We start from the raw sequence: 27,088 nt of genomic DNA on the forward strand, positions 1-27,088 counted from the left end.
TACCGCTACGCTCCCTGGCCTCATGTCCAAAGGGCAAAGCATGAATCCAGCGGTGCAGTAAAACAAACTGCTCTGATTACTGTTGCTGAAAGTGACAACAGGTCCAAACACAGCCATGGAGGTGGAAGAGGAATGGGAAAAGCCAGTGGAGAGGAGAGGGGTGAGTCAAGTCCGGATTGTGATTATTACATTTCTTGCCTTGTCTGCTTTGTGGACAAACAGTGAAAAGCGGTTTCACATTTTGCACCGATCTCCCCCCGACAGAGGTTAACTGCAGTCCTGGCACTGGCAACTCTCGTATCTGCATTTGGCTCGTCCTTCCAGTACGGATATAATGTTGCTGTGATCAACTCTCCGTCACCGGTAACCAGAGCAGGGAAACAAAAGCTTTACTGCAACACGCAGTGTCAGTGGTGCGATGATGTGGTTTTTTTTATCGCTGTTGTTCTTGTCTCTTTAGTTCATGCAGCAGTTCTATAATGAAACCTACATGGAGCGCAATGGTCGGCCAATGGAGGAGAACTTTTTGACTCTGCTGTGGTCTCTGTCCGTGTCCATGTACCCGCTGGGAGGCTTCTTTGGCTCTCTGATGGTGGCTCCTCTGGTCAACAAACTAGGGAGGTAATACAGACAGTTTGGCCCCATCTAGAGTAAAAACACGTCTTTCTTGTTGGTCTAATACGACTTCACATGCACTGACCCTGCAACAGGAAGGGCACCCTCCTCTTCAACAACATCTTCTCCATCGTCCCTGCAGTGATGATGGGCGTCAGTGAGATTGCCAAGTCATATGAGATCATCATTGTGGCCAGATTTATAGTGGGAATCTGTGCAGGTCAGATACTGTCATTTCAGCTACATGCGTGTCTTCGGCGTGGATTACGTAGACGCAGGCGTTTTTTTGTATTTCGCTCATCCATCGTTTCCCATCTGCAGGTCTGTCATCCAACGTGGTGCCCATGTATCTGGGTGAACTCTCGCCCAAACACCTGAGGGGAGCCATTGGCATCATACCGCAGCTCTTCATCACCATCGGCATCCTCAGCGCACAAGTGCTGGGCATCAGAAACATACTGGGCAACAGCACAGGTACTGACTGCCACAGTACTACATTTTATTCAGCCTTTTTCGGTTAGATGTTTTAGAAGCACCTCCTTAAAAGCTGAGACTCTGCAGAACATTTTTGGTTTGGTTCTCTGCTCCCTCCGTAACCAGGTTGGACTCTCATGCTGGGTTTGACCGGTATTCCCGCCCTGATAGAGCTTCTTCTGCTGCCCTTCTTCCCAGAGAGCCCCAGGTACATGCTCATCCAGAGGGGAGAGGAGAAGACGGCAAAGAAAGGTGATTTACACAGCTGAGACACATAGGGAGAGTAACTGCAAACTGCATGTCGTGCTATTCTGCCTTTCTCGTCGGCCTTAGCGCTACAGCGACTGCGTGGTTTGGACAATGTGGACGCAGAGCTGTCCGAGATGCGTCTGGAGGACCAGTCGGAGAGAGCCGAGGGCCACCTGTCCGTGCTCTCCCTGCTCTCCCAGCGCTCTCTTCGCTGGCAGCTGGTCTCCATCATCGTCATGAACATGGGCCAGCAGCTGTCGGGGGTCAACGCGGTAAGACGTGCCTGTCCAGTTGTCCCCGTCCTCAACACACTGATGCCCGAAAGAAGAGCAAATAGTCTTTCAGGGCTTTGAACTGAGTCGTTTTCAGCCACAGCATCCTCTTCCTTGTGTTTTCATTCGGTCCTCCAATTCTTTAACCATAATGCATGTCTCTCTCTCTCTCTCCCTCCTCAGATTTACTATTATGCAGACAACATTTATGCCTCTGCAGGGGTCAAGCAGAATGACATCCAGTACGTCACCGTGGGAACAGGAGCGGTGAACGTCTTCATGACCGTAGCTGCTGTGGGTACCCCTGCTCATTAAAAAAGTCTGAAGAGCTGTAGGAGCGAGACGTCTGTGTGGAGGAGTTGAGGTCCAGGGTCTGACGTTCGAGACAAAAGCTCTTGACAGGGAATTTGTCTCGCCAGGTCTTCATCGTGGAGGCCTCGGGACGACGGCTGCTCCTCCTCTGCGGCTTTGGGATCTGCTGTGGAGCCTGTGTGCTGCTCACGGTTGCTCTCAACCTCCAGGTACCACAACCGAGTCAGTGCTTCAGTGAGAGTGTCACTCTGCTGCCATCTGGGGTAAAACAAAGGGATCTGTCGACAGAGTTTTTTCCAAACCTTTAGGCTAGGAGGTTTGCTGTGGAGACGCAGGAGATTTGTAACACTGATTTATTACATGTTCGTTTGTTTATTCCTTAATTGAACATTGATCGGTAGCCTAAAGTGAATCACTTGGGTACATAGAGTGCAGCCAATAAGTTGAAGCAAGCTTGTTTGTTTTGTAATGTTAGTGTCCCCTGATTCCCTACCTTGTATAATTTGGGTGTGTGACAGTTAAGTAGCACAGGGTGTGGAGTGCAACCTACAGGAAAAACAAGTCCAGTAAATCCAAAGTTTACTTTGTCAAAAGTAACGTTGTACGAGCAACAACAAGTCAGAAGCGAAAAAAAGAAAATCCAAGACAGGTGGTGGAACAGGTCAGGGAGGAGGGGGGCTATGATTATGACATTAGACAATAGGGAGCACCACTGGGACTAATGCTGCATCCACAGGATAGATGGTAGAGACTGGAAACAAAATTTGCTTTAATAACAGAGTTGGCTGTATGAGGATTTCGTTGTTGACTGTTCATCCGTCAATCAAATTTCATTTGTACAGCACTTTTCATACAAGTTGATGCAGTTCAAAGTGATTCAAAATTGAACTGATGAACAAATAGAAATCATGCTGACAATGTAATACCGTAGAATTGATTTTAAAAGACAATTTTTAAAAAATCAATAAAAGGGAATTAATTAACAGACAGGGTAAATATAATGCAATTTACAACATAGCAGCAATATCCACTGGTGGTTGATTCCATTCAAAGACTTTTGCTGTTGTGAAATAACAACATTTGTTTGGTTTTCAGGCACATGAATTTCATCTGGTGCCTGGTTGGATAAACAGAACGTTTCCCAATCTAACTACGAGTTGGATGTAATTAGATTGGAAGTCTAAAACTTGTAATATCTCTGACATAAGGTAAACATACTGTGTATAGGTAATCGGGGAGCAAGTGTTCAGGTATGCGTGGAGATGAGGCAATGGTGAACAGAACCAGGAAAACAATGCAGAATCTGAATTGACATTTGGCAAAAGAGCCAAAGTTCTTTTGTCGCCTTGTAAGAGAGAGCCCCTTTCTTTACAGCTTGAAGTCATCTCTTTTGACATCATGGTCACTGTTTCAGTAGTATTTTCCAAAGAACAGAAACACAAAGCCATAACAGTTTGGGCAGAAAGTAAAAATGATGACTTGACATCTCCATTTGGCGGCTTCATGAGAAGTGTGGGACATGAAAACAGTCAGCAACCACTTATGTATAAGAGACACTGAGCATTAGACAGAACCGCAAAACCAGTGCTGCCCTCCTGAAACCCTGTGATCTCACCTGGACCCCACACGTTCACACAGGCAATACTTTCGGCGACAGCTTAGAGAAAAGGAGAGAAAGCAGCTGGCGTAACCATCCTGGAAGGCAGCCATTACGGAGGCTGTGTTACACATTTGTTCCTGTTTGACAGCATCAACATGACTGGCGCCAGCTGGTGGTTTGTGTTCGCAGGGGAATGTGACGTGGATGCCGTACATCAGCATCACCTGTGTCATCGTCTACGTCATAGGACATGCCATAGGTCCCAGTGAGTCTGACCCCGCCACCAGTGGTCATTAACACACACCCACTGATTATAACAGGATCCTCCATTAGCTGAAGTGTTGTTTGGACGTGGCCAGACATGTAATGATACACAAAGTAAATCTGACCGCGGCGTGTCCGCGCGTCTCAACTGTTTTGGTTGCAGCTGAACCACATCTGCTCCCCCGCAGGTCCCATTCCTTACGTGGTGACCACTGAGATGTTCCGGCAGTCGGCCAGGCCCGCCGCCTTCATGGTCGCAGGATCCGTCCACTGGCTCTCCAACTTCACCGTCGGCCTCGTCTTCCCCTTCCTAGAGGTCGGTTGCCCAATTTCGGAGAACTCTTACACTGAGGGAGCAAGAGGTTTATTTTAAGTGCAATTAGCTACCGGTATTTTAAGTGTAACCAGCAAGGCAGCACACAAAATCACTCCACTTCCTTCCTGTAATGTGATTGTTTTGGATTACTCAACCTCAGTGTGAGCTGTGTGTCTGTCTTTGGCTTTCCGTGCCATCTTGAAGACAAACACATATTTTACTTGTCCATTATTTACTTCCTCTCAAGTCTTCATCTTCAGACCCAAACGCAAACAAAGCTGGAATGTGTCCTAGTTTCTGTGTAACTGAGAACAAAAACATCTGGCGTCTGGTCAACACAAACTCATCTGCAGTTTGCCAAGTGCACGCAGCTAAGAGGGATGCAGTCTCACCTTCATGAAGCAACAATTCCAAACGCTGCATGAAGGTGATCATTTTCTGCGGAAACTTTTGTTTGAGTCGTTGATTCAACTGTACGATCATTTTGGACAATGCGTTTTGTGTTGCTGTTGAACTGTGCCACATTACACAGAGGTGTAACCGTTGTTCTGTTGTCTATAACCCTTTGTGATATACTGTAAACGGGGTGGACAAAATAATGGCGGCACCTCAAACTGCAGCCTCCAAAGTGACCATACAGTCAAAATCACCAGTGTTCTGAAACAAATTCAACACAAACTGAGCATCACGACCTTCATGACAGAGGATGTTAATGCAGGACCGTTGTATTAGACTGCTTTGGTTTTAGCCAGCGGGACCTAGCGAACTGAGATCCGTCTTGAGAACACACTGATTTCCACATTTCCTCTCCTTCTCCCTCCAGAGGGGCCTGGGCCCTTACAGCTTCATCCTCTTTTCCGTCGTCTGCCTGGTCACGCTGATCTACATCTGGCTGGTGGTCCCAGAGACCAAGAACAAGACCTTCTTGGAGATCTGCCAGATGTTTGCCAAGAGGAACAAAGTGGAGATTAAACTGGGCGACGGAGAGCGGCCACTGAAGGAGAGCAAAGAAAGCCTGCAGGATGCAGTGAAGGTCACCGCTTTCTGAAGAAAAATGGGAGCATTCACAGGAGAGGAAGTCTGCGCTCTGGGGTGGCTGCTTTTTCTTTCTTTTTTTTTTACAGGAAATCTTTTCATAGTCCCTTGTTGTATGGGTGGTTTGTGCCTGCTATGAAAAGAATACAAACACCTTTGTGCGGTTCACTGGAGACTGTGTATTAATGTTTGCACTACTAGAGAAGTGAATGGGTGCTTGGGTCATTAAACAAAACAAAAACGTCCCTTGTAAGCCTTTATTGATGACGCAAAGATGTGAATACAATACACGGCGGAAGCTATGAAATATAGTTTGCATTAAATATTGACTTACAGGGGTCCGAAAGACATTTATTCATCATCACATATGCAACGGCTATGAAAAATCCCCAACATCAGCAGTGATATTTTGGTTTAATGCAACATCATACATGTACAAACACAAACACAAGCAGCCGAGCCTCGTCAGTTACATCTGTACTGACTGTCGAGCTGCACCCCCCCGTACAGACTGAGTCCGGTGGTCCCCCAGCTGAACACGTTTCCCACCACAGTGCTGTTCCTCTCGCAGAGCATCTGGTCCCGGATGTCTGCTGTGGTCAGGACGTAGTCCCACACGTTGACATCAGTCATCTTGCCCACGAAGGCGTCCGCGTTAGAGATGCCCAGCAGTCCATCCTGGTCTTTGCCCAGGATGAACACGCCCCCAGGGCTGGTTGTGTAACCGCTCTTCAGGTACCTCTGCTCCCCCACCATGCCGTTGATCCACAGGTCCGCGCCGCCGGTGTGGGACGACCAGGTGATGCAGTAGTTGGCCCAGTCGTGGGACTTGAAGTTGTGCGGCAGGTTGACAAACTCGTTGCCAATCCAGAGACCCACTTCCCGCCCATCTCCTTCCTCTCCGATGGAGATCATCAGCTCGTTATCGTTGCCGTTGCTGGAGTAGGAGATGACAGTGTGGATGCCCTCTGCCTGGGGCAGGACGTGCATGCAGACGGTGAAGGAGTCGAGCTCCATGGGATGGTTGAGGCGAGCCAAAGCATAGCTGCCGGAATTTTTCTCCTGGAAGTGGAGCACCAGCGGAAACAACGCGCGATGTTCTGAGCAAGACAGAAAAGCCAGAATCAGACCGGAGAGCGAGAAAATATCCATCTACCATCTTCCATGTTCCCAGACGATATTGAAATCTCAAATTCAGTCGGGATGGAAACAAAGCACTTACCAAATTTAGACGGCCTTGAGTTGCGTTGTCCACCTAGAGGGAATATTTAAGAAGAAGAAAGTAAATATGAGAGCTTTCATGTCCCGTTCAGCCATCTTTAACAGCTCACTTACTTGAGTGCATGTGCTTTCCAATCGAAGTTATCAGGCCCTCGATCTTCAGGAGCCTGGATTCAATTTCATCTTGCCGGCAAAATGCTGAAAAAAAACAAAAGGTGGATAAAAATGACATGGATTAGACACGGGGGCGTTGTTTGTGCCTCTCATACATTCTGAGCAATACATTATATTTCCCCCTTTTTTTTTTCTACTTCTGCGTAATCACACTGTTGCCACACGCTACATACTTCCTTTCCCCAGGCGAGGGAAGAAAGACGCCTCTACCACTCGGTCGTTGAGAGGCTGGGCTATGCGATAGTCATTCCACAGAGTCTTGTTGTCCATGTCCATCAGAGTACTCTCCAGTTTCCTGATCTGAACATCACAGAGAAGAAAATGAACTTATGACACAGAGAGACATAATATCCCAAATAAGCCTGTTTGAAATTTAAAGTCTGGTTCCGAACAGGACTTAAAAGTTTGACTCTGTTTGAACCGGTATTTATTTGGAGCAAGCTGACGTCTGTCTGCCGTACCTGGTTATGGGAGAGAGTGATGGGCGTGTCAAACACCGTCCAGAGGATGCTCTCGTAGCAGGGAGGAGTGGTGAGGGAGCCCTGGTATCTGAAGAAATGGTTGAGGTTCTCGGGGAGCATGGAGCGCACATTGATGCTCGATATGTTCATGGACTGACCTGTCGGGGACACAGGAGAGTCACATTATCTAACTCACTCACTTCAAGGGAAGTTAAAGGCGCCCTGTGGAAACTAGCAGCGCTGTGGAGCGCTTCTATATGTGTGTTTGGCCATTTTGATGGTCTTGTGTATGAAGGCACAAACATAAAAGTAGGCTTAAATGTTTTTTATGAAGAAGAAAATGTTTGTTAGACCTCAGGAATACAGACAGTGACTTTTGTTGCTGTGAATAAATATGACTTTTGTTTAAAAACCCTTTAAGTCTCTGTGTGGTGCAGAAGTAACTCACCTGCATACTTGATTTTTTCCAGGTTGGAGATAAAATCACTGTAGTAAGTGTTCTCGAAATGCCCGTCCTGGATACAAAGCAAAGCGGTGTCAGACTTAAAGCTTTAAAGGCTCGTTCACTCACTGCAGAAGAATTTAATTTGAACCCTGAACTCAGCTCTTGGATTCATTATTCCAGTTCGTCATAACTCGTCTTATTTTCCCGAGTTCATTACTACGTGTAATGGATAACATTGCATTAGCCAACGTAAGGACTGAGAACACCGTGGCATCACTACAACAAAGTCCGACAGGGCAAGAAACATGATTGGCTAAAGCTTTGTTAAAGGTGATCTGAACAACTTCATTTGGAAGCAAAAAATTAAAAGTGAGCGCATGCTAGATATTGGTAATAGTTGCTCAGTCACTGCACATTAAAACTGTGTGCACGGTTTGTTAAGTTAATGTTGAACTAAAGACTAATGGATTTTTACCAAATATTTTACATCCTGTCTGACAACCTGACAATTATCCGAAGCTCACTACAGTCTTATCATTAACATTCTGAGGGCTAAACAAAACATCCACCCAATGACCCGGGATGTAATAAGCCAGACTCAAGTGCAATGTCAAGTAATCTGAACCATTTCTTTTTAAAGAGGTTAGTCCAAACTCTTCATGCGCCGGCAGTGGTACATCACTGCAGCGATGACCTCTCGTAGCTGAGAGCCGCAGGCTGCCTGGGCTCCAGAGCTCCAGAGCGTTCCTCTGGAGGAAAGCACTCAGTCAATATGTCGGCGTGCAGCTGAATTCTCTAAAGAGCGTTTACCCTCAGCAGGATGACCGAAACAAAGTGCCGCACACTTCAAAGGACACTGAGCAATTTGGCAAATGAACATTTAACATCACAGACTTTTTCCCCCTTTTTTCTAAAGTTCCCATTGAAGAGCTGATGGTCGTATATCTGAAATTGTGCTGGCGTTCTGGCAACATGTCGAAGGAGCAGGCACTTGGACAAAGAAGGACGTCGAGGAAGGGGAACAGAAGTGTTTGTGGCTTACGTACATCATAGAAGAAGGCGAGCACCGCCAGCCCGTCTGGCTTGTCTCTGGCCTCAGTGAAGCTCTTGTACTTGTCAGAATTGTAATGGACGACGTGGAGCTGGAGGGAAATGCAGAGCAGGTCAGAGGACAAAATGTGCCCAAATGAGAAAATGCGGAAAAAAAAAACCCTCTTCACTCAGAAATACAAATGTTGATTAACTTTGAATTCAGTAAAATCTCAAGGCAAAGGAACGAGCTGGTTAATAGTTGGCAAGGAGAAACAGAAGAAAAACATTCCGTTGGCTCACATATTGAATCGTAAGGGGAAAAAAAATTTAAAGGTAGGTTCAGTTTCCTTGTTTACAGAATAAAAATGAATCAATTTCAATTTCCACACAGTGGGAGTGAACAGAGGCGATGTCATAATTTCTGCACAAATGCACTTTTCTTGCGTAGTTGTAACTCGTGTTCACTTTTCAAAACAGGTCTGTATATACAAACTGCGTCCGCTTGATTGACCACAGGCTTCAATGCACGGAGGATGGTTATGTCGTCTCTGCAACGGGGGCCTCGGCTTCAGTCGCAGCCGGCCCTCATATCCTAACTTTCATGTCAAAACCCCCATCAAAATGCCGTCTCCTCCGACGCCCACCTCCGCCATGTAACGGATGCCGTCGACGGTGTGCTCTGACCCGCTGGCCTCCAGGTCCCAGCCGCCCCAGTGCAGGTGCATCTGGACAGCCGTGTATTTCCCGGGGAGGCCCTTGGTGATGATCATCGTGGGAGGCAGGTCGATTTGAACTGATGCCAACAAAAGATATTGAGAAAACCCAAATGAGGAACTGCACACATTACAAATACTTCAGCACGGCCAATAGTTCACACATGTCCACACATATTTCCACACATAGTGTGTAGATGTGATGCTCATAGCCGAGTCGTGAACACTGACTTGTTGCACCAAACTGTAAAAACGTGGGAAACTTTCAGAAAGCGTGAAGGAACCAGAGTTCTCCATCATGCTTTGGAGGCCTCCGACTCGGCCTCCCGTGGCCCCTTTGACAGGGCACGGGCCCCCGAAGTCCCCCACGTCCCTGCTCTCCGTCTCTTACCCGAGTGGCCGTTGTTGGACATGAGGAACGTCCCGCTCTGGCCGTCGTACCCGCTCAGGTCCAGCTGCAGCATGTCCGGGTTGTGCCTGACGTTGCGCCGCTGGATGTCTATGGGGGACTGCTTCTTCCCGCCGCACGCCGGGTACTTGGTGGGCCAGTGCATCTGGTCCAGAGCTCCCTCTGCGCCGGGGGTGGGGGGGGGGGGGGGGGGCGTGAAATAAGATCACATTGTCAAATGAATCCACTTCTTAAAAAGAAGATGAAGAAGAAGAAGAAGAAGAAGAAGAAGAAAGAAAGCCCAAGGACTGTGATTGTGTTCTCTCTCTCTTCGACGGGACCCCGCTCGCTCCAGGCGCGCGCTCTTGTTTGGTGTCGTTGGTTCTCGGGCCTCGTTCAGCTGCTGGTGTGTGTGTGTGTATGTGTGTGTGTGTGTGTGTGTGTTTCTCTCCGATGTTATTCCGACCCACGGCTCTGCCCCATCCTCACACCTCGCCCCTGCCGGTCTGTACGAGCCTTCACCCCCCCCCCCCCCCTCTCTGGCAAATCTGTTGCGCGTCGCCCGCCACAGCCAGGGGCCAAATGGCTCCGGCTGACTGTGGACCGACGACGACCACATTGTCGTCTACAAATGATTTAACTTGCCTCCCAAATGCACACACTCTGAGTTGGTCGTCGCCTTTAAGTGCAATCAATGTCGGTGAAAAATACTGATAATCACACTAATAATCACAATGAGCGTGTAAAATGAGTGGCGTGCTGACATGACCCACCTGTGTAGGTCCAGTGAATCCCATCGTGAGGGATCCCGGCGCTGGCGGCACAGAGCAGCACGGCGGAGAGCAAGGCAGAGAGAGACTCCATCGCTGCTGCGCCCTCGCTTCTCCTCTGGCAGGACACTGTCACCTCTCGGAGGCTCCCCCTCGCCATTTAAACTGCCAGCGAGGGGGAGGTGTTACAGGGAACCTGGAGACGCCCCAGAGCTCTTCCCAGCAGCCCCGACGTGTCAGGGAGGAGGGGACGAGGAGCTCCTGCTGAGCACCAGGCGGTCTCACCTGACCTGTGCTCGTCCCACAGGGCTTCAGCTCCAAATGTGCATCAGTGTGTCTGCAGGTGGGTTGTTTCCCTCTTCACTTTGGCAAATTGAGTCTGCAGGTAATGGTGTCAGGTCAATAGCCACGACGAAGGACTGATTGCTCCCCCTTGAGAACAAAAAGCTGCAGTCTCACATGTCCCGTTGGACATATGGGACCTTGTTGCCTTCGTTGACGCCATCCGCTGGCCTGTGCCTCTCCCATCTAACATCTTGAAACACTGTTCTCATGTGGGATAGAAAAAAAAACACACTTGCTGTCTCACTTGTGTCCGGGAAGTCCTGGCAAAAACTTATCAGCGGTCACCGGAAGCAGTGTCACTTTGTTGGTAAAACGGTGAGTCATTCTGAAGGAATTGGACAGTTGCTGATAAATGAAGACTCCCGTGAATTTAAAAAAAAACAAAGCAAGACATGGGAGCCAGTAATGATGCAGGATTCCATGTTTCGCCCGACATTGCACACTTGCTGCAACATGTCCGACACCTGTAAATGCCAGGGCTGTCGAAGTCAGGGGCGTGTGAGTGGTTTGTGTGAGTGTGAGATCTCCTAGTTTGCTCATGTACCCACAAGGACGTTTTTTGCTGCTTTAACTTATCTTCATGTGATCGCTTTAGAATAATGAAACCTCCAGCATTTGCATCTCTGTAAGCCTGGTTTGGTAAACTTAGCAATGTGACACTGACCCACTGATGCGGCGTCGCACTGGGATTTATCCCGCCTCAATTTGTCCTGGTGACCTGATGGCCTGTTCAACTACGACAGCTCCCGGACTTGAGGGGGTTCAAACACCGATATTCAGTTATCCTCATCATTTCTATTCAATTAGTAAGTTACAGAACCTATTAATATACAACTAGGTGTTTTACTCTTTCCTCAAGGTTATCATAGGATTGAGGACAGTGTTTCTAGACTTGCTTTCAGACAGGCACTGAAGTCCAGACATTTTCTCTGACATTTTTCAATATGGTAAAATGCAAATGTCAGCAAAACTTGCTCTGGACATTTTCACTGACTGCCAGTCCCTTGGAAATTTTTTAGAAGATCCATGGCAAACGCATTGGCGCTCTACCCAGGCGCCACCCCTCGCCTGAATGTTCTGGAACTGGTCCTGCCGATTGAATTAGGTTTAAGTTTGAGGTGAGGATGAAAATTTGGCTTGTGCACTACTGTTAAAAGTCTAAGGTGGGTTGAGTCAGGAATCAAGAAATAAATTTAGTCGGGGAGAGTTATAGATCTCTCTGTATGCCTGAGTGTGTGTGTGTGTGTGTGTGTGAGAGAGAGAGAGAGAGTGTGTGTGCGCGCGCAACGACCTGATTGAATTACAACGTGATCAAAGGACTCACCTTGATTTAAGACTCATTGTTCCTTCCTCTCTGGACTGGAGTTTACGACCCCTCGTCGACCTGCACTTGATTGATACCAGTTGTTTTTGTGTTTGGCTATCGAGGCCCGGAAGGGATAAAAACTGTGTTAAACAAATGCAGGTGGAGAAAGCCGAGCTGATCTCTTCGGGTGAAGTGACGGGACAACCTTTTTGATTCCCCTTGGCGATTGACTAGCACACACCAGCACTTAGAAAATATCTGGAGCTGCCTTCTTCTCCAGTAAATCACTAGGTTTATCTTTACCATTAGGACAATCATAGTTTTTACGGCGTTGGGCACTTTAATGATGTCATTGTACCGGCCGACAGCAAGCCTAGTAATTTAAAGGCCCTGTATGGTGAGCTTGACATATATGACTCAGCTGCAGATTGTACGTGTATGTGGTCCCAGTAAAGGGGAAACAAATACAACAACAACAAAAATGGGTTCTGTCATCATGGAATTTAGGGAACTTAGACTTATCTTTGGTACAATTGGTCAGATATAGGATGATATTAGCAAAAGGTGACTGCCGGTGTTCCCAGGATACGAAGCCACCAATACTAAATTTGACATTTCACATCAGAATTTATTACAGTGAAGTTCTCAAAGTATGTCGTTGGGACGGAAAGTCCCAGAACCTACTGGTTATGGTGTGATGGAAGTACAGTGAAAAGGCCAATTCAAACCATATGACTACTGGTACCTTCACTTTTCACCCAGTATATGCAGTGGCTTCCACCAGCCCTGGCAATATGTAACTGTCATATGACTCCATCTTATTTTACCATTTACTCCCAACTAATGTGAAGAATTATTGGCCCTTTTTTAACTTGTTGATGTAACTTAACCAGGTTATTTTATCCACAATAATCTTAATGTGAATAAGATAACCTGGATAAGTAATAGACAGTAAGATTAAACATACATTCCATAAATGAGACCTCTCTGCGTCTGCACCAACAAGCTCCTTGAGTGAACAGGACGTAAAAACCACAGAGGTTATTTTTTTGCTGTGTGACAGTCAATTTGTTTTAATAGCGCGAGTGAACTCTTTGATATATGGTTTGATTCCAAGGTTTGTGCAAATAAGTCAAAGTGAACATGATTCATGTTGATGAAAGTTCCCTGACCGACATTAACCTATATTAAACAAATCTTGCATACTCAAGATATTTGGGGAAGTTGTGTTGCACAGCTCACCGTTACTCAAGTTATTCTGTCTATATGAAAACATATTGACTGTGAGGTGAGTCCTGGTTATTGAGATTGAGTCTTTATTTACCTTTAAACCAGATTAGCAGAGCATGAAGCATCTGTCCAGGAACGCCCTGCTCGCACATTTGCACACATTCGTACCTGGAAACTTCCCATGACACAGTCTGAGTCAGTGAGCCGCTCCACTGGACCACACTGGTCTTTTATGGCAGCTCAGCATTTGCAATGAGATTTTTTTCATGAGGACATACTTTATGAAAACGCTGTGTCTCAAGAATTAATGTTGTCGACTATGGTCTGAAAACAACGCATCCATATGTTTGGCTGTCGAGATCGTTGCAATGAAAATTATGATATATTTTGTCACATTTTCTGAACTGGAGATGTTATTGTGACATAAAGGGAGGAGATCATATTTAGCAATCCTTCAAAAATTGGAACAGGGTAAATTCAGTTCAGTTGAGTAGCTGACATGAACTGAGTTCAGTCATTTACTATCCCAGGTGGGAAACTCGGTTTTCACAAGATAAAAGACAAAAAATTAATAATCATAATAATGATGATAATACAGTACAGATATGTTCCTAAGATGTATCCTATAACATACCAAACAAAGTACAATGCTACAGTCTTGCTCCACTGAAGTAACTCAAATTAATATGCTAAGATAATATGTGCAAATTCAACAGGTTTATTCCGCGGGGAACAAAAGAGTTTCTACTTCTGTTGCACTTGTAACGGGGCAGCTCTGAATCTCCGGCCTGCCCTCGCACATACAGGGTAAGTGGAGTGAATCAGCAGACCAACTTTCATTCTGGCTTCACGACTCACGGCAGCACCGTCATCCACACATGCCTCATATTGTACTGTAACATCATAGAGGCTTCGGCTCTGGGAAAAAATTTTAAACTGGCTGACAGCAACATGCTACAGATAACCAACTCTCTTATCATTCTTTCTTACATCTGGCTGCTGCCTTCCTCAGCATATTATTAGCAGAGTGCCGGTGCAGCTGCATCCAACCATTTCGCAGGTGGATGTCAGGAGTATGAGGGAAGAAAGAGCATGTCACACAGGTGGGAGACACTCGGGTTACCAAAGACAGCCGAACAGTTTCCCTCTTGTTTCCAGGCTGTGTGGCAAGATATGCTATATCACTTATGAATGGCCATGAAGAAATACTAAACTCAAAAATAATATATTAAACTACAGTCCGGTTTTTTGTTATAGGTGCAGAAGGTGCAAATTTCTGAAATGTAGTGGAGTTGGAAAGTCAAGTAGAAAAGCTCAAATCTGGCTTTAATATATTAATATACAAAACACATGATCTTAAAAAATATGTATTGCTTGAGATGACCGTGGAATGATCCACTTGATGTTCATCACTACCTTGTTCGCACAGCAGAAGTCTGTGATCTCATACAAAGACCCCAAACTCTTTTGGTTCAACTGTACTCTTTGCAAACATTGATTAAAGAGGCCAAATGCATGTGAATAGTACAAAAAGTACAAAATGCACTCAACCATGTTGAATGTCCAATTTTGTATAAATGCTTTCTGTTGGTGTTGCATGTGAAGAACGGTTCATGGGCACATAAAGAGCTGCAGATAAGAATCAATTGAAACTTTATTAGCAAAATTTCACTTTTTTACTGCATTTCAACAGGGCATCTCAAAGAAGTGTAAAACATGCAGGTGCAGCAGGGTTATATCTCTTGTAAAATCATCTTAATAATAAACAATGATATGTTGAGATATGCTTACTAGCCCTTTTCAGCAGGTACTATTATGTTACAAGCGGTAATGGAACAGTACAAATTTCATTGTCTGAAGTTGTGGAGTGTGAGGGAAATATATTCTTTCGCTGCGTGTGCTGACTGTTTTGTGAGAGTTCAAGCCTTTTTCAAATACAATGTGTATTTTGGACAGTGAGCTTCTGTTCAACCTGTGTGTTTGTTGTTTTAAAAATGTGATGTCAGAGGGGACAAAAGTGTTTAAGTGAATCGCGAACAACCGTCATAATGGATTCTATACTTATTTGGAAATGTCAGCTGAAGGCAGCTGTTGTTGTGGCATTTTACTGAGAGCATGTGGGCAGCAGGTGGCGCAGTAGGATGTCACACTGACAGGTTGTCAAGGTCACTGCAGCAGACATTCATCCCACCGTTGCAGCCTGGATGCTGCACTGCACTGCACTGCACTGCACTGCACTGCGCAGCTGCATGACGCTTGTGTCCAGGAATGATGACATGTCAGACGTCTGGGGGAAACCCAGATTCTCTCATGTTGGAATTCATCACTGCAATCTCCAAATAAATTACTGTTTCAGTCCCTGTTTTAAATACAGAAATACAAGTCTTTCTCTGTCACTGTCGTTGAACAGAAAAAAATACAACAACCCACTGTCTTAGGTTTGATTATTGACACCGGGGTTTTCTACCCATGAGTGTGTATCTCTGTTGGGTGCCAGTGATTTATAGTGTGTAAATAGCATGGGAAAACATTTAAACACCTCCAAACGTCAGGTATAAATGACCCAACACAGATATAAGGAAAAACAATGTGTTGATGTTGATGCAAAACAAATCAAAACACAAAACTCTGAGTAAATGTCCTGCATTTTTACTTAGTACAATCTTTGCAAAAATAGTATATAAACATATAAACTTTAAGCTAGTGTCGTAGTTGGTCAAGGGGAGACATATTCTAGCCTCCCTAGCTTCCTAGTGGTGTGTACTTTAATTCACAGTGGTGCATTTTATTTTATCAATTTATATTTATTTCAAACCAAAATAATCAATAACCAAATCATGCTGTTAGATACATTTAGTGGAGTAAAAACTATATCAATTCCCTCCAAATGTAATAGATTAGAATTGTAAAGTAGCACAAAAGGAATCCACTGAACTAAAGTGAAAACATACAACCTTGCTTTATATGATTTTTCTGTTTTAGTCTATGTAAAGTGGCTTTGAGCATTGGTAAAAACGCTATATATATATATATATATATATATATATACACCATAATTATGACATTAATGTCGTGACATTCATGATGGAAACATTTTCTTTCTTTTTTTAAGTCAGTGCTACAAAACGTGACCGACCAATGGCATGTGACCGATCACGAAACACCGCATTGGAGGTCTCTGCCTGCTGCTCTGCACGTACTCGTTTCTGCGTCATCTCTCCTCTCACGTTTTCAGCCTTACAAAAAAAAACTACATTTCCAATCAGCCCTAAAAAAAAAAAACTACATTTCCAATCATCCACTTCAAATTTAAAAAAAAAAATGAAATAAAAACACAGCCCCACTATTCCCCTCTGCTGCACAGCTATTCACCGTCGTTATTACAAGTGATGCTCCTGTGGAGTCACCCTCGTCGTCCACCATCGCGGACGTGCGTGCCCCCTCGTCTGGTCTGTCGGCGCTCGGCCAATGGCGTCGCTCCGTCGCCCCGCCGCTTCCTGGTTGACGTCCACTTATCATCGACCCCGCGGCGTCACGAGCGCCTTCTCCGCTCTGCCCGCACGAGAGAGACACTGCGCCGTCCCTGCACACAGTGAGGCCGGAAAGGTAACTTCAGCTCCCTGGTTTCTGCTGTCTTTCTTTTCTTTCTCTTACCAGTTGCCGATTCGTGAGCCGGACGGAGAACTGTTGCGGTTTAGACGACAGACTCACAGACAGTTTGTGTTGATGTAGAGGATTCCTCCTCCTGTTTAAACGTGTACACGTCGTTCCTCGTGCGCCACAGCCTCGCCCTTGTGTTAGCTCGGGACACTAAGTCTGTATCGCATTTTCTTTTTCTTTTTCTTTCAATACGCGTCGGTGGAATCCTCGGTTGATGGTTGTGTGTGTGTGTGTGTGTGTGTGTGTGGGGCTCTGCGGGACCGTCTATTTTTAAAACCAGGCCGTCAGCTGGCGAGGTGTCTCTCCATTTAGAGCTGCGGAAGAGGAGGGCGTCATGTTGCAAACCCCGACTTCCACCGGACCGACATGTCCATGTGTCTGACAACCCGCCGCGAAGAACCCCCAGAGAGGATATGATGGGATGGCGAGCACATGCTGCTCCGGGGCTCTGTCTCACACCAGTTGCGTGCAGCAGACGCGGGGGGGGGGGTGTGTCCGGAGGATGGAGAGGAAAACTACTGCGACATTACCCAACCTGCAGTGTGTCCTCTCCACTGATGATGAAGTCACGTCTCGACCCATCAGACCTCCAGGAGATGCTTGTGATTCGATCGAAGTCTCTCAGTAGATTCTATTGTTGCAGCCTCAATGCTGCTATTAACTCACTATTAATACACAGCAATGGTTTTTTTAAGGTGTATAAACTGTTCTGCAGCTCAGAAACAGGGGGATAATCCTAATTCACATGCATGCTGCTCACAAAACATATCAAGTATCGAGCCTTTAATTATTTATTTGGGTTTGGGTGCCATTTTGTGATGCCATGGGTTTCCTCCTTGCTTTCCGCTGTTTGCAATAACCTGGCAGCAAAAAAGCTTAAAGTTGAATAGAAATGCACTGCAGAAACACACACACACATATATATATATATATATATATATATATATATATGCTGTGTGTCCTGGGGCTGCAGTGAATGGTCATTTTTATTCTCAGTGAGTTGATTATTTGTCTCCATGACTCAGATCATTTTCCAGTTCCAAAATAGTACCTTTTGTTCACGCGATGTTCTGTAACACCAGCGTTTTCCTTTTAACCGGAGAAGTCGGGATCCTTAAATGTTGCCTCACTTATATACTTGCTAATATATGCTAAAACGAACTAAACTTGGATAAAAATGATTTAATTTAAGAACTGTCTGATCAAAGAATAACCAACACTGCATGATGGACTCATTTTGGTCGCAATCCAAAAAAATATTGAGCTTCGACACCCGTCCCCAGTAAATTGTGGGATATTTCCAAAGAGCCAAAGAACATGGTGTTTTTATGTTAAGTGTTTTTTTGCCGATATTTGTCTCTCGGCTGCAGCCAGTGGGAAGTTTCCACACTCAGGACAGAGGATTTTCCATTTTCCATCTGCTGTAGCTGAGCTGTAGAGGTTGTTCTCAAAGTTCAGTCATGCATCCCCAGAGTGGGTTGATGTGCAAGTTAGTCCAGGGATTCTGGGGTAAGTTGGACAAAAGTAATGAAAATCAATAGCGCCGCAGGCGTCATGGCCAGACAGTCTGGCTGGAAACCTTCTCTGACATCCACCAGTGGAATTTGCAGCGATAACGAAGGCTTCTGGAGATTAGACCTATACTATAACAGTACATTGATACTTGGACAAAAGAAGCCAAACACTCACCGTGCCGAGCCACTCGTTCATCATATCTTACTTTTCAATATTGTTATCAGGAGTCCTTACGTTACTGTTTGACAGTTGTGCTCTCGACTCTGTTTTGCAAGCATTTTGCAATGCTGATTTGTAATCTGATATATTGAGTCAACTGAAGGGATTTTTTTTTTTGCTGCATAAGCCACACCCCTCTGTGACTTATATCCCTGCAATACTCGCCAGCTCCCATCATTTGATCCAGGTGGTGTGCACGGCCAACATATATGTTGAATTATAGAACCCATGAGATGGTTTATTGCTTGGCTTAGTGTCTCCATACTTCAGCTGTAAATTAGATTACATTTAGTTAATTGTTGAGCATTTTACATTTTTTCGCCCACTCACTGTTTGGACTCAAAGCTTTAAATTGAGTAAGTAACGGTGCGAGGTAACCGGCCTGTGAAGAGGCACTAAACTGATTTCTTTTCTGTCATTTCCTCTGCAGATCCAGAACCATGTCCATCCTGAAGATCCACGCTCGTGAAATTTTTGACTCCCGTGGCAACCCCACCGTGGAGGTTGACCTGTACACCAAGAAAGGTAATGTAAGGGATCATGTAAATGTTTTCATGTACTAGTTAAATTTAGAAAGTGTGGTAAAGGATGGCACAACTAGGTAACCAGCTACAGAAGACCCTGGTTACAAACATAGATTGTATATAAAAATGGATGTAGACTCCGCGTCCAGAAAGTGAATCTGATGTGCAAGTGCCTAAAACTTGTATTCTCTGGAATCACCAGCAGAGGGCGACTCCACTGGCTGCAAAAGAAGTCAGTTTCTACAGTCTGTGAGAAAATGACTCTGCTTTTCATTTGATTTATAACGTCAGTAAACATTTTCCTGAGGAGTTCATGGTCTCAATCACTAGTTTCAAGTCTTCTTCAATACAGCATGATGTTAATTTAGTAAATGATGTTCTCCTTTAGAGTCAAACAGATGATAAAGCACAGTAGGGGCATGGAAACCTTGGGATTGACAGCTAGTACCGTCCAATGCTTCAAAAGAGCAGTTCACAAACCAATGGTTGATGTCACTGCAGATTATAAATCACATTTTGCTCTATATGTTGCTTTAACAGGTAACATAGTCTGGAACTTGAAATCAATAACTTGGCCTAAAACCTTAATTTATTGTCTGTATGTGTAACGCTGCAAGAAAAACAAAGTTTCATACGTTCTTATATCTTGCAAAATTACATAGTCAGTGAAAACTGGGTAAGTACAATAGTAGATGAGGATGGTCGAGCCATTGTGGCTTCTCTGTTGCCAGCTCTGTGCCCAGAGTGGATGAGATCAGATGGTGAATGAGTGAAAATAGCTCCTGTAATGTCACACTGTCTCTGCTGCAGTGTGATACTGTGATGGTTCCTGTTAGGGAGCACATGTAGCTCAGACGGTCGGTACACCTACGACTCGACTTGATATGTTGCGTAAAAGTTAGCGTTGTCAGGTAAATTAAACCTTAAGTATGCTAGATTACATAATGAAGCTGGGGGGAATCAACCCTGCACTGTTTAGCACATATTGAGGTTAGTTTGTTCAATTAACTAATGGCTGGCCTGTGATTGAAATGTTTGGCAAGCTGTCCAGTTCCGAGGGCTAAAAACAAAAGAACAGTTCAACTAAATGAAATGTCCAGAGAATGTTAATGAACAAACCTGAATGACCACTGACATGGAAGTAAGTGGGACAGGCTCCACTGCCTTTAACACACTGGCTGGAAATCCAGGGCTCTGTTTTGCAGCCCTGGTTTCTGGATGGATGTGAAGTGCTCCAGTTTACGGTAAACAGCACCTTTAATCCCCTTTTGGAGGGGCTAGATTCCCTTTTAAGTCCGCCAGGCATGTTTTGGCATCATCATCATCACCAGCAGCACAGACCGGAGCGAGGGCTGCACCCAGTGCACGTCTGTCTCGGTAACTGTAATGTGGTCTGCTGCGTTATGTAACCAGCTTCTCCCTCGCGACCACAGGCATACTAGAAATCCTCCTATGCGAGATGTTAGAATGATGTAATCCAGACGGACCTTTACACTCACTGTCACTTTAAAGTCCTCGGCATGCTGGGGTTATTTAGCACAAAGTAGAAAAATGTAACTGCATGTATTTGTAAATGTAAGGACCCTTCATACTGCTGTAGACTCTGGTGGTTGTTTTAAGCCAGGTAAAACATAAAGCAGATATAATGTGTCAGTGTAAAGCCTGATTGATTGTTGCCCACATCCCCCGGCTGCATTTCCTGGTGCAGATGATTTGTTAATCCTGAGCTCACGGCTCAAACAGCAGCTCTGTCTTCCCGTCCCAAATCCCTTCGGACTCACATCGTCCCTGCCGGTCCACCGAGCAGACTGAATGGATTTTTGCTCATCCCCGCTTACTCTTCACTCAGGGGGAATCCAAAATGGAGGTCCCTTCTTGTGTATGGGCTTGGCTTGGCATCCTTCCATAGATGGCACTGCACATGCTCAGTCTGCAGCTCTGTCTTCTCCCTGTTACATCACAGCTCTCTGCAGCACAGCCAGTACAACTGTGTGTGTGTGTGTGTGTGTGTGTGTGTGTGTGTGTGTGTGTGTGTGTGTGTGTGTGTGTGTGTGTGTGTGTGTGTGTGTGTGTGTGTGTGTGTGTGTGTGTGTGTGTGTGTGTGTGTGTGTGTGTGTGTGTGTGTGTGTGTGTGTGTGTGTGTGGAATCTGCTCTATAAATGCCATTAAGTTATCACAGATGCCATAGTTAGAAGGTTGTAATAATATCGACTGGTAATCTCTATCAAAGTGCAGTTGGTGCTTCTGTCTTGGACATGACACAGCACTTCAGGAAATGACGATTGCCAAACGTCCTCTGTGTCTTCAAGGTCTTTTCAGAGCTGCAGTGCCCAGCGGTGCTTCCACAGGCATCTATGAGGCCCTGGAGCTCCGTGACAATGACAAAACACGCTACATGGGCAAAGGTAAGCACTGGTCCCGATTTCCCCCTTCAAACCACCAGGTTGCTTTATTCTGCACTTGTGTCTTCTCAAAACTGTTGTACTTCCTGCTGTCTGTCCTCTCCTCTTACTTCTTCATTTCCGTTTCCTCCCATCTCTCCGTTCCTCCTGGTAGGAGTCAAAAGAGCAGTTAAATATATAAATGAATTCTTGGCCCCTGCATTGTGTAACCAGGTAAATACAGTGTGGAGTAACAGGATAACTCTTTTTCCATATCGCTGTGCACAGCGGCATGAGGAATGGGTTTGCCTTTGGACACTAACACTGGCAGACATTAACAGATGTTCACAGATCTAAATAAAAAAAAAAATATGAAGAAGCACAATAATAGATTATGCATACCAGTTGAGTTATTACAGTCCTCATCGTGATTGGGAAATAGTATTTTATCTTCGAAATGACATCCCTCTAAGATGGGGTGGGGTGCTCTGTGGACATCTGTTCCGTTTGCTCCTGCATGGTCGTCTTCAGTCTGCGTCAGTCATGGTCTGCTTGTCCCTTGCAGGTGTTTCAAAAGCTGTTGAGCATATCAATAAAACAATTGCACCTGCACTGGTTAGCAAGGTAGGCCCATTTATTGTTTGACTTATATTACTGTAAAATGTCTAATTGTGCAAAAAACAAGTGTACAACAAGTAACATTGGCAGCATCACAGTTTCCGAATGACTTAACTGTACAATTTTGGAACAAGTGGTAAGACTTTGCATAAAACTCCCATGTTGAGCAGCTGTTAGTTGTATTTTACATTGACTTCTGTTTTTTGATCTTGATGACAACTGTTATATTAGCAGAGCTTCAGTTACAATCTGAGATGCTGTGATAACTCTAACATTACTGGAGTGTGTTTTTTCTGAACTAATGATTTAAAACTAAAACTTAGTTTCTCTTTAATTTCTGCACGTACAGTATAACATGTCATGTTGTGTCCGATCCAGGATGTGAGTGTTGTGGATCAGGAGAAGATCGACAAGCTGATGCTGGACATGGATGGCACAGAAAACAAGTGTAAGACGCCTCTTAATATTGAGTTCCCAATATTGAGTCATTTTAGTGAATAATAGAGATGTCAGGAAACAATAATATTTCAGAAATGTAGCCTTTTAAAAACAACATCATATATTGAAATATTTGTATCTGTCCTCCCTTAGCAAAGTTTGGTGCTAATGCCATCCTGGGCGTCTCCCTGGCTGTGTGCAAGGCTGGTGCAGCAGAGAAGGGCGTTCCCCTCTACCGCCACATCGCTGACCTGGCTGGAAACCCTGAAGTCATCCTCCCAGTCCCTGTGAGCATGATAGTGCATTCACCTCAGTCATGTACAGTCACAGGCCAAATGCATGTAGGCCTAATGGGCATGTACCATTTACCATTTGTTCCAAAGATCCAATATATTTCTCTCTGCTCCCCTTCAGGCTTTCAACGTCATCAATGGCGGCTCCCATGCAGGCAACAAGCTGGCCATGCAGGAGTTCATGATCCTGCCCGTGGGAGCCAGCACCTTCAAGGAGGCCATGCGTATTGGCGCTGAGGTCTACCACAACCTGAAGAACGTCATCAAGGAGAAATATGGCAAGGACGCCACCAACGTAGGAGACGAAGGAGGCTTCGCCCCCAACATCCTGGAGAACAAGGAAGGTGCGAGGAAACGATCGTAACGTCATGAAAACTGTTAACGACTTTCCTTTCAAGCCAGCAGAGTGAAGATCAAGCTGAACAAATCACTTGTTATTTTATGAAATGTTTCGGGGGTGACCATTTAAAAGTTTTTACTTTTTACTATGGTGCTATTCGACCTGTATCACTCGTGAGTGTCTTGAAAGCAGTGCATTACTGGACCTTCCCAGGGAAGTGCTTTCCTTATCATGTCGCTCTTGGCCTAACACATGTTCTCTAAATTAAGGCCTCAGCTCAGCACTAAGTGCATTGACTGTGACTCCAGTGTCACGTCAAGATGCTGATACGGCAAATGCCCCGGTGGAGCAGTCGTCAGTTGTGAATTTCTGTGATTTTATTAACAACATCTTTGTTCGCATTTTAACTGTCGTGTTTTTTGTTTCAGCTCTGGAGCTGCTGAAGAACGCCATCGCCAAGGCCGGCTACACTGACAAGATTGTCATTGGCATGGACGTGGCCGCCTCCGAGTTCTACAAGGATGGAAAGTACGACCTGGACTTCAAGTCTCCCGACGACCCAAGCCGCTACATTTCCTCTGACAAGCTGGCTGACCTCTACAGGAGCTTTGTCAAAGATTACCCCGGTGGGTTTTTAACACACAGTCTCTGATTTACAGCCTGAAAGCTCTCTTTTTGTCCAATGGTTTCCGTTCCCCAAGATGCAAAGATTTTAAGACATCTCTTTAGTAAAGCAGGAAAGATAAGATAAGATATACCTTTATTCGTCCCACAATGGGGAAATTCGGGGAAAAAGGCAAAGCATGAAGGACTCTCAAAAAGCTCATAAGCATTGTGAATGGCTATAGCAGGATGCTATTTTCAGCAAAAAAAGCTCTAAAAATACATTTTACACCTCAGTCAAAGTTGGCATCAAGCTTGTGAACACAGTGGGGCACATAGCAGCTTGTTTCTGCTGCCCCCATGTGGCTGGAAAACATATTACAGTTTTAATTATTTTTAAATTATTACTGTGGACCAAGATGTCTATTTGAACAGCTCTGATGTGTTTGATTTAGGGCTATAACATTTCTCTTTCCTTCTTCTTCTTCTATTCTCACAGTTGTGTCCATTGAGGACCCCTTTGACCAGGATGACTGGGAGGGCTGGTCCAAATTCACAGCCAGCACCAGTATCCAGGTGGTGGGCGACGACCTCACCGTCACCAACCCCAAACGCATCGCCAAGGGCGTGGCCGAAAAGGCCTGCAACTGCCTGCTGCTCAAAGTCAACCAGATTGGCTCTGTCACAGAGTCCCTGCAGGCGTGAGTGTGCACAACAGAGCAAGATTGTTGCCAATATCCAAGAGGGTAAATAAAGCGTCAGCCGACTTAACTGGGTTCACGCGTGTCTTCTCCTTTCAGCTGCAAGATGGCCCAGAGCAGCGGCTGGGGTGTGATGGTCAGCCATCGCTCCGGAGAGACAGAGGACACCTTCATCGCTGACCTGGTGGTCGGTCTCTGCACTGGACAGGTAAAACCTTGACTGACAAGTCATTTAAAAAAGTTAATGGGCTTGGTGACCGTAATGTTGGCATTTCAAACTGTATCCCAGGTGTAGAATTAATTTTTTTACATCACAGATTTGGTCTTTTATGTCATTTAATATCTTCTCCAGATCAAGACAGGCGCACCTTGCCGATCTGAGCGCTTGGCCAAGTACAACCAGATCCTCAGGTAAGTCCTGTCTTAAAACATATAAAACTGTGTCGCATCTTTACAAGCACACAGAACTTTATTAACAGTATTTGATGTGTGCTTTATAATAGGCTATAGATCCTTCTCCCTTAACAAACTGTCCTCTCTCTGACTCAGGATTGAGGAGGAGCTTGGCGACAAGGCCCGTTTTGCTGGCAAGAACTTCAGACACCCCATCTGAGAGGGGGTCTTCCTCTTCGGGCCTTTGTGTGTGTGCGCATTGCTCATGAATAACACACACACATATACGCCACGCTAGGTCACCTGCCCTGTCGGGAGAGAAGCAGGAGAAACATCACCGCTGAAATCCAAGGTCCAAGTCTGTGGTCTGTGGCGTGGAGAAACAACAGAACATCCCTGGTACAACCACAGTCCGGCTCATCCTCAAACAATGCTTCAGCTCCTGATTAGTGTTGGTCCCTATGTTTGTGTCTGTGTAACCGTGTGAGAGGTTTCTGTTTAGCTTCTTGTGAGTTCTTGTGATTCTTGGAGTATTTGAGCTACTGTAACTTTAGTATGGTGCTGCCTCGAGCAGTGGCAAGAGTACTGTATGTGCAATGTGTCGCGTCTAACAAGGTCTTGTGCTGCTGTAAGCGTTGGCGGAAATATATATTAAATAATATAGTTTGAAATGTTTTGTCATTTGTTCATATACTGAAGTGGCAATTATGTTTTACTTTTAATCTTATAATGTTGACTAGACTGGCACTCAGAAGAGGGTATACCTCCACTAAGGCTTCAATTCAAATATTTCGCACCAAATTGCACCCATGCATAGACATCATCCCTTAAATATGCCCAATATTTTTCATCCAGCTACATGCATTATCCCCTGGGGGAAACCCTACCCCATCTCGCAATGTTGAAGGAAGCGGGGGGAAAAATTCTTAATCTGCCCTATTATCTTTATCCACCACAAAATCTAATGGGTTCTAAGTTAAGGGGAAATCTGTTCTGTGGTTTATCCATAATCCTGCTGACACATAAACGGACAGGGGTAAAAACATGGCAGTCGTATTTAAGGGTTTTACTTTTCATCAGTAACAGGAACCAGGGGATTAAACAAAAAATCACTGCATAAATATTACCATTAAGTTGAACGAGGTTCTATTCACAAATCATTTCAAGCTAAGTTTCAACTCTTCCTTGCAGATAAAGCGAGTACAGTAGAGAGCGTCCTCCTCTGTAACTGCTCTCGTCTGTTTGAAGTGTGTGTGTGATGTAATCTGAGTGTCACGGGGAGGCAGAAACATGAGCTCTGCGCTCTGGGGCGCCATTTCTGTCCCCCTGGGTAAAGGAATCCAGAAGTTGTATGCAAGCCCTTTTTGTACTCGGCGTTGCCAAGATGAATTAGTCTATTCACCAGTAGTTTTGTACCACAGGGGATTTGCCAGCCAGCTGGGTCTGTGCCACAGTAATTCACTTTGTGTGAGCCCTGTCTCAACCTGCCTCCATTGTTTAGCCTTCACCAAGAAGATGAATTACAAATCACTGACACAAAGACACTACCTATTACACTCTACAGGACCTGGGGAGTCCTCTTATCAGCTGTTGCAGATTTCATTTAGCAACAAATGGGTAAGGCTAAATCTTTGTTATATTTGAATGATTTCAAATTTCACATCAAGTTAAGCCGCTCAGAGAGTAAATCTCTTAGATTATAATACAAGGGTTTCTGTGAGACTGCAATGCTGGGTTTTTTTGTTTGTAATTCTTTGTTACCTGCACCATCTAGTGGTCAGAAACATGCACTAAACTTGTCTGACATGTTCCTTGTAGATAACAATAATGGTCACTTAAAGGTTTGGCCTCCTACTCTTACTTGACTGGGCTTCATCAAAACATCTTGTTATGTTTTGTAAATGCTCCAATAGATGTAACAATATAATAATAAAGCATGTGACGAATTTGCAACCTGAAATCTACAGCAATTCGATACGTGACTAGTGAACAGGCCAAACCAAAGACAGCTCCTGCTGACATGAGGTCTAAAGATAAATACCTATTGGGTTTTAATCAAACGGTACAGTTTGATGCCTTTCACTGCTGTCTTTACTTACAGCCTACTTTGACGTAAGAGCTTGCTCATTAAACAGATAATGTTTGATCCCTGTGCGGCTTTATTTAGTGTCTAAGTCGCCG

The 27,088-nt window shown here is 45.0% G+C and overlaps 3 protein-coding genes across 6 annotated transcripts; 2 read left to right on the top strand and 1 right to left on the bottom strand.

The window, feature by feature from the left end:
• Positions 1 to 5,382, top strand: LOC118316410 (solute carrier family 2, facilitated glucose transporter member 5-like). 2 transcript variants are annotated; one of them, XM_035644206.2, is made up of 12 exons: positions 1 to 160; positions 265 to 363; positions 461 to 621; positions 711 to 835; positions 937 to 1,089; positions 1,216 to 1,341; positions 1,423 to 1,610; positions 1,794 to 1,904; positions 2,030 to 2,131; positions 3,712 to 3,787; positions 3,975 to 4,102; positions 4,926 to 5,382. In XM_035644206.2, the coding sequence occupies exons 1-12, from the start codon at positions 116 to 118 to the stop codon at positions 5,148 to 5,150; spliced, it is 1,539 nt and encodes a 512-aa protein (XP_035500099.1). In that variant the 5' UTR covers positions 1 to 115; the 3' UTR covers positions 5,151 to 5,382. The 2 variants fall into 2 exon arrangements, with proteins under 2 accessions (XP_035500099.1, XP_047186677.1); XM_047330721.1 differs by lacking the exons at positions 1 to 160; positions 265 to 363 and having other exon boundaries at positions 482 to 621; positions 758 to 835.
• Positions 5,381 to 10,516, bottom strand: ca6 (carbonic anhydrase VI). Its single transcript, XM_035644204.2, has 10 exons — positions 10,345 to 10,516; positions 9,575 to 9,754; positions 9,115 to 9,263; positions 8,485 to 8,580; positions 7,442 to 7,508; positions 6,994 to 7,151; positions 6,706 to 6,832; positions 6,473 to 6,556; positions 6,360 to 6,392; positions 5,381 to 6,237 (listed from the first exon to the last, which is right to left on the bottom strand). The coding sequence occupies exons 1-10, from the start codon at positions 10,499 to 10,501 to the stop codon at positions 5,603 to 5,605; spliced, it is 1,686 nt and encodes a 561-aa protein (XP_035500097.2). The 5' UTR covers positions 10,502 to 10,516; the 3' UTR covers positions 5,381 to 5,602.
• A 6,159-nt stretch (positions 10,517 to 16,675) lies between these two features.
• Positions 16,676 to 25,578, top strand: eno1a (enolase 1a, (alpha)). 3 transcript variants are annotated; one of them, XM_035644209.1, is made up of 12 exons: positions 16,676 to 16,828; positions 19,047 to 19,141; positions 21,450 to 21,545; positions 21,697 to 21,755; positions 22,518 to 22,587; positions 22,731 to 22,864; positions 22,992 to 23,214; positions 23,639 to 23,836; positions 24,313 to 24,514; positions 24,614 to 24,722; positions 24,867 to 24,925; positions 25,064 to 25,578. In XM_035644209.1, exons 2-12 carry the CDS (start codon positions 19,057 to 19,059, stop codon positions 25,125 to 25,127), a joined length of 1,299 nt encoding a protein of 432 aa, XP_035500102.1. In that variant the 5' UTR covers positions 16,676 to 16,828; positions 19,047 to 19,056; the 3' UTR covers positions 25,128 to 25,578. The 3 variants fall into 3 exon arrangements, with proteins under 3 accessions (XP_035500102.1, XP_035500100.1, XP_035500101.1); XM_035644207.2 differs by lacking the exon at positions 21,697 to 21,755 and adding an exon at positions 22,087 to 22,145 and having other exon boundaries at positions 16,677 to 16,828; XM_035644208.2 differs by lacking the exons at positions 16,676 to 16,828; positions 21,697 to 21,755 and adding exons at positions 18,833 to 18,972; positions 22,087 to 22,145.
• Positions 25,579 to 27,088: the final 1,510 nt, after the last annotated feature.

This window comes from Scophthalmus maximus, chromosome 3 (assembly GCF_022379125.1).
Source record: "Scophthalmus maximus strain ysfricsl-2021 chromosome 3, ASM2237912v1, whole genome shotgun sequence".
NCBI classification, from domain to species: Eukaryota; Metazoa; Chordata; class Actinopteri; order Pleuronectiformes; family Scophthalmidae; genus Scophthalmus; species Scophthalmus maximus.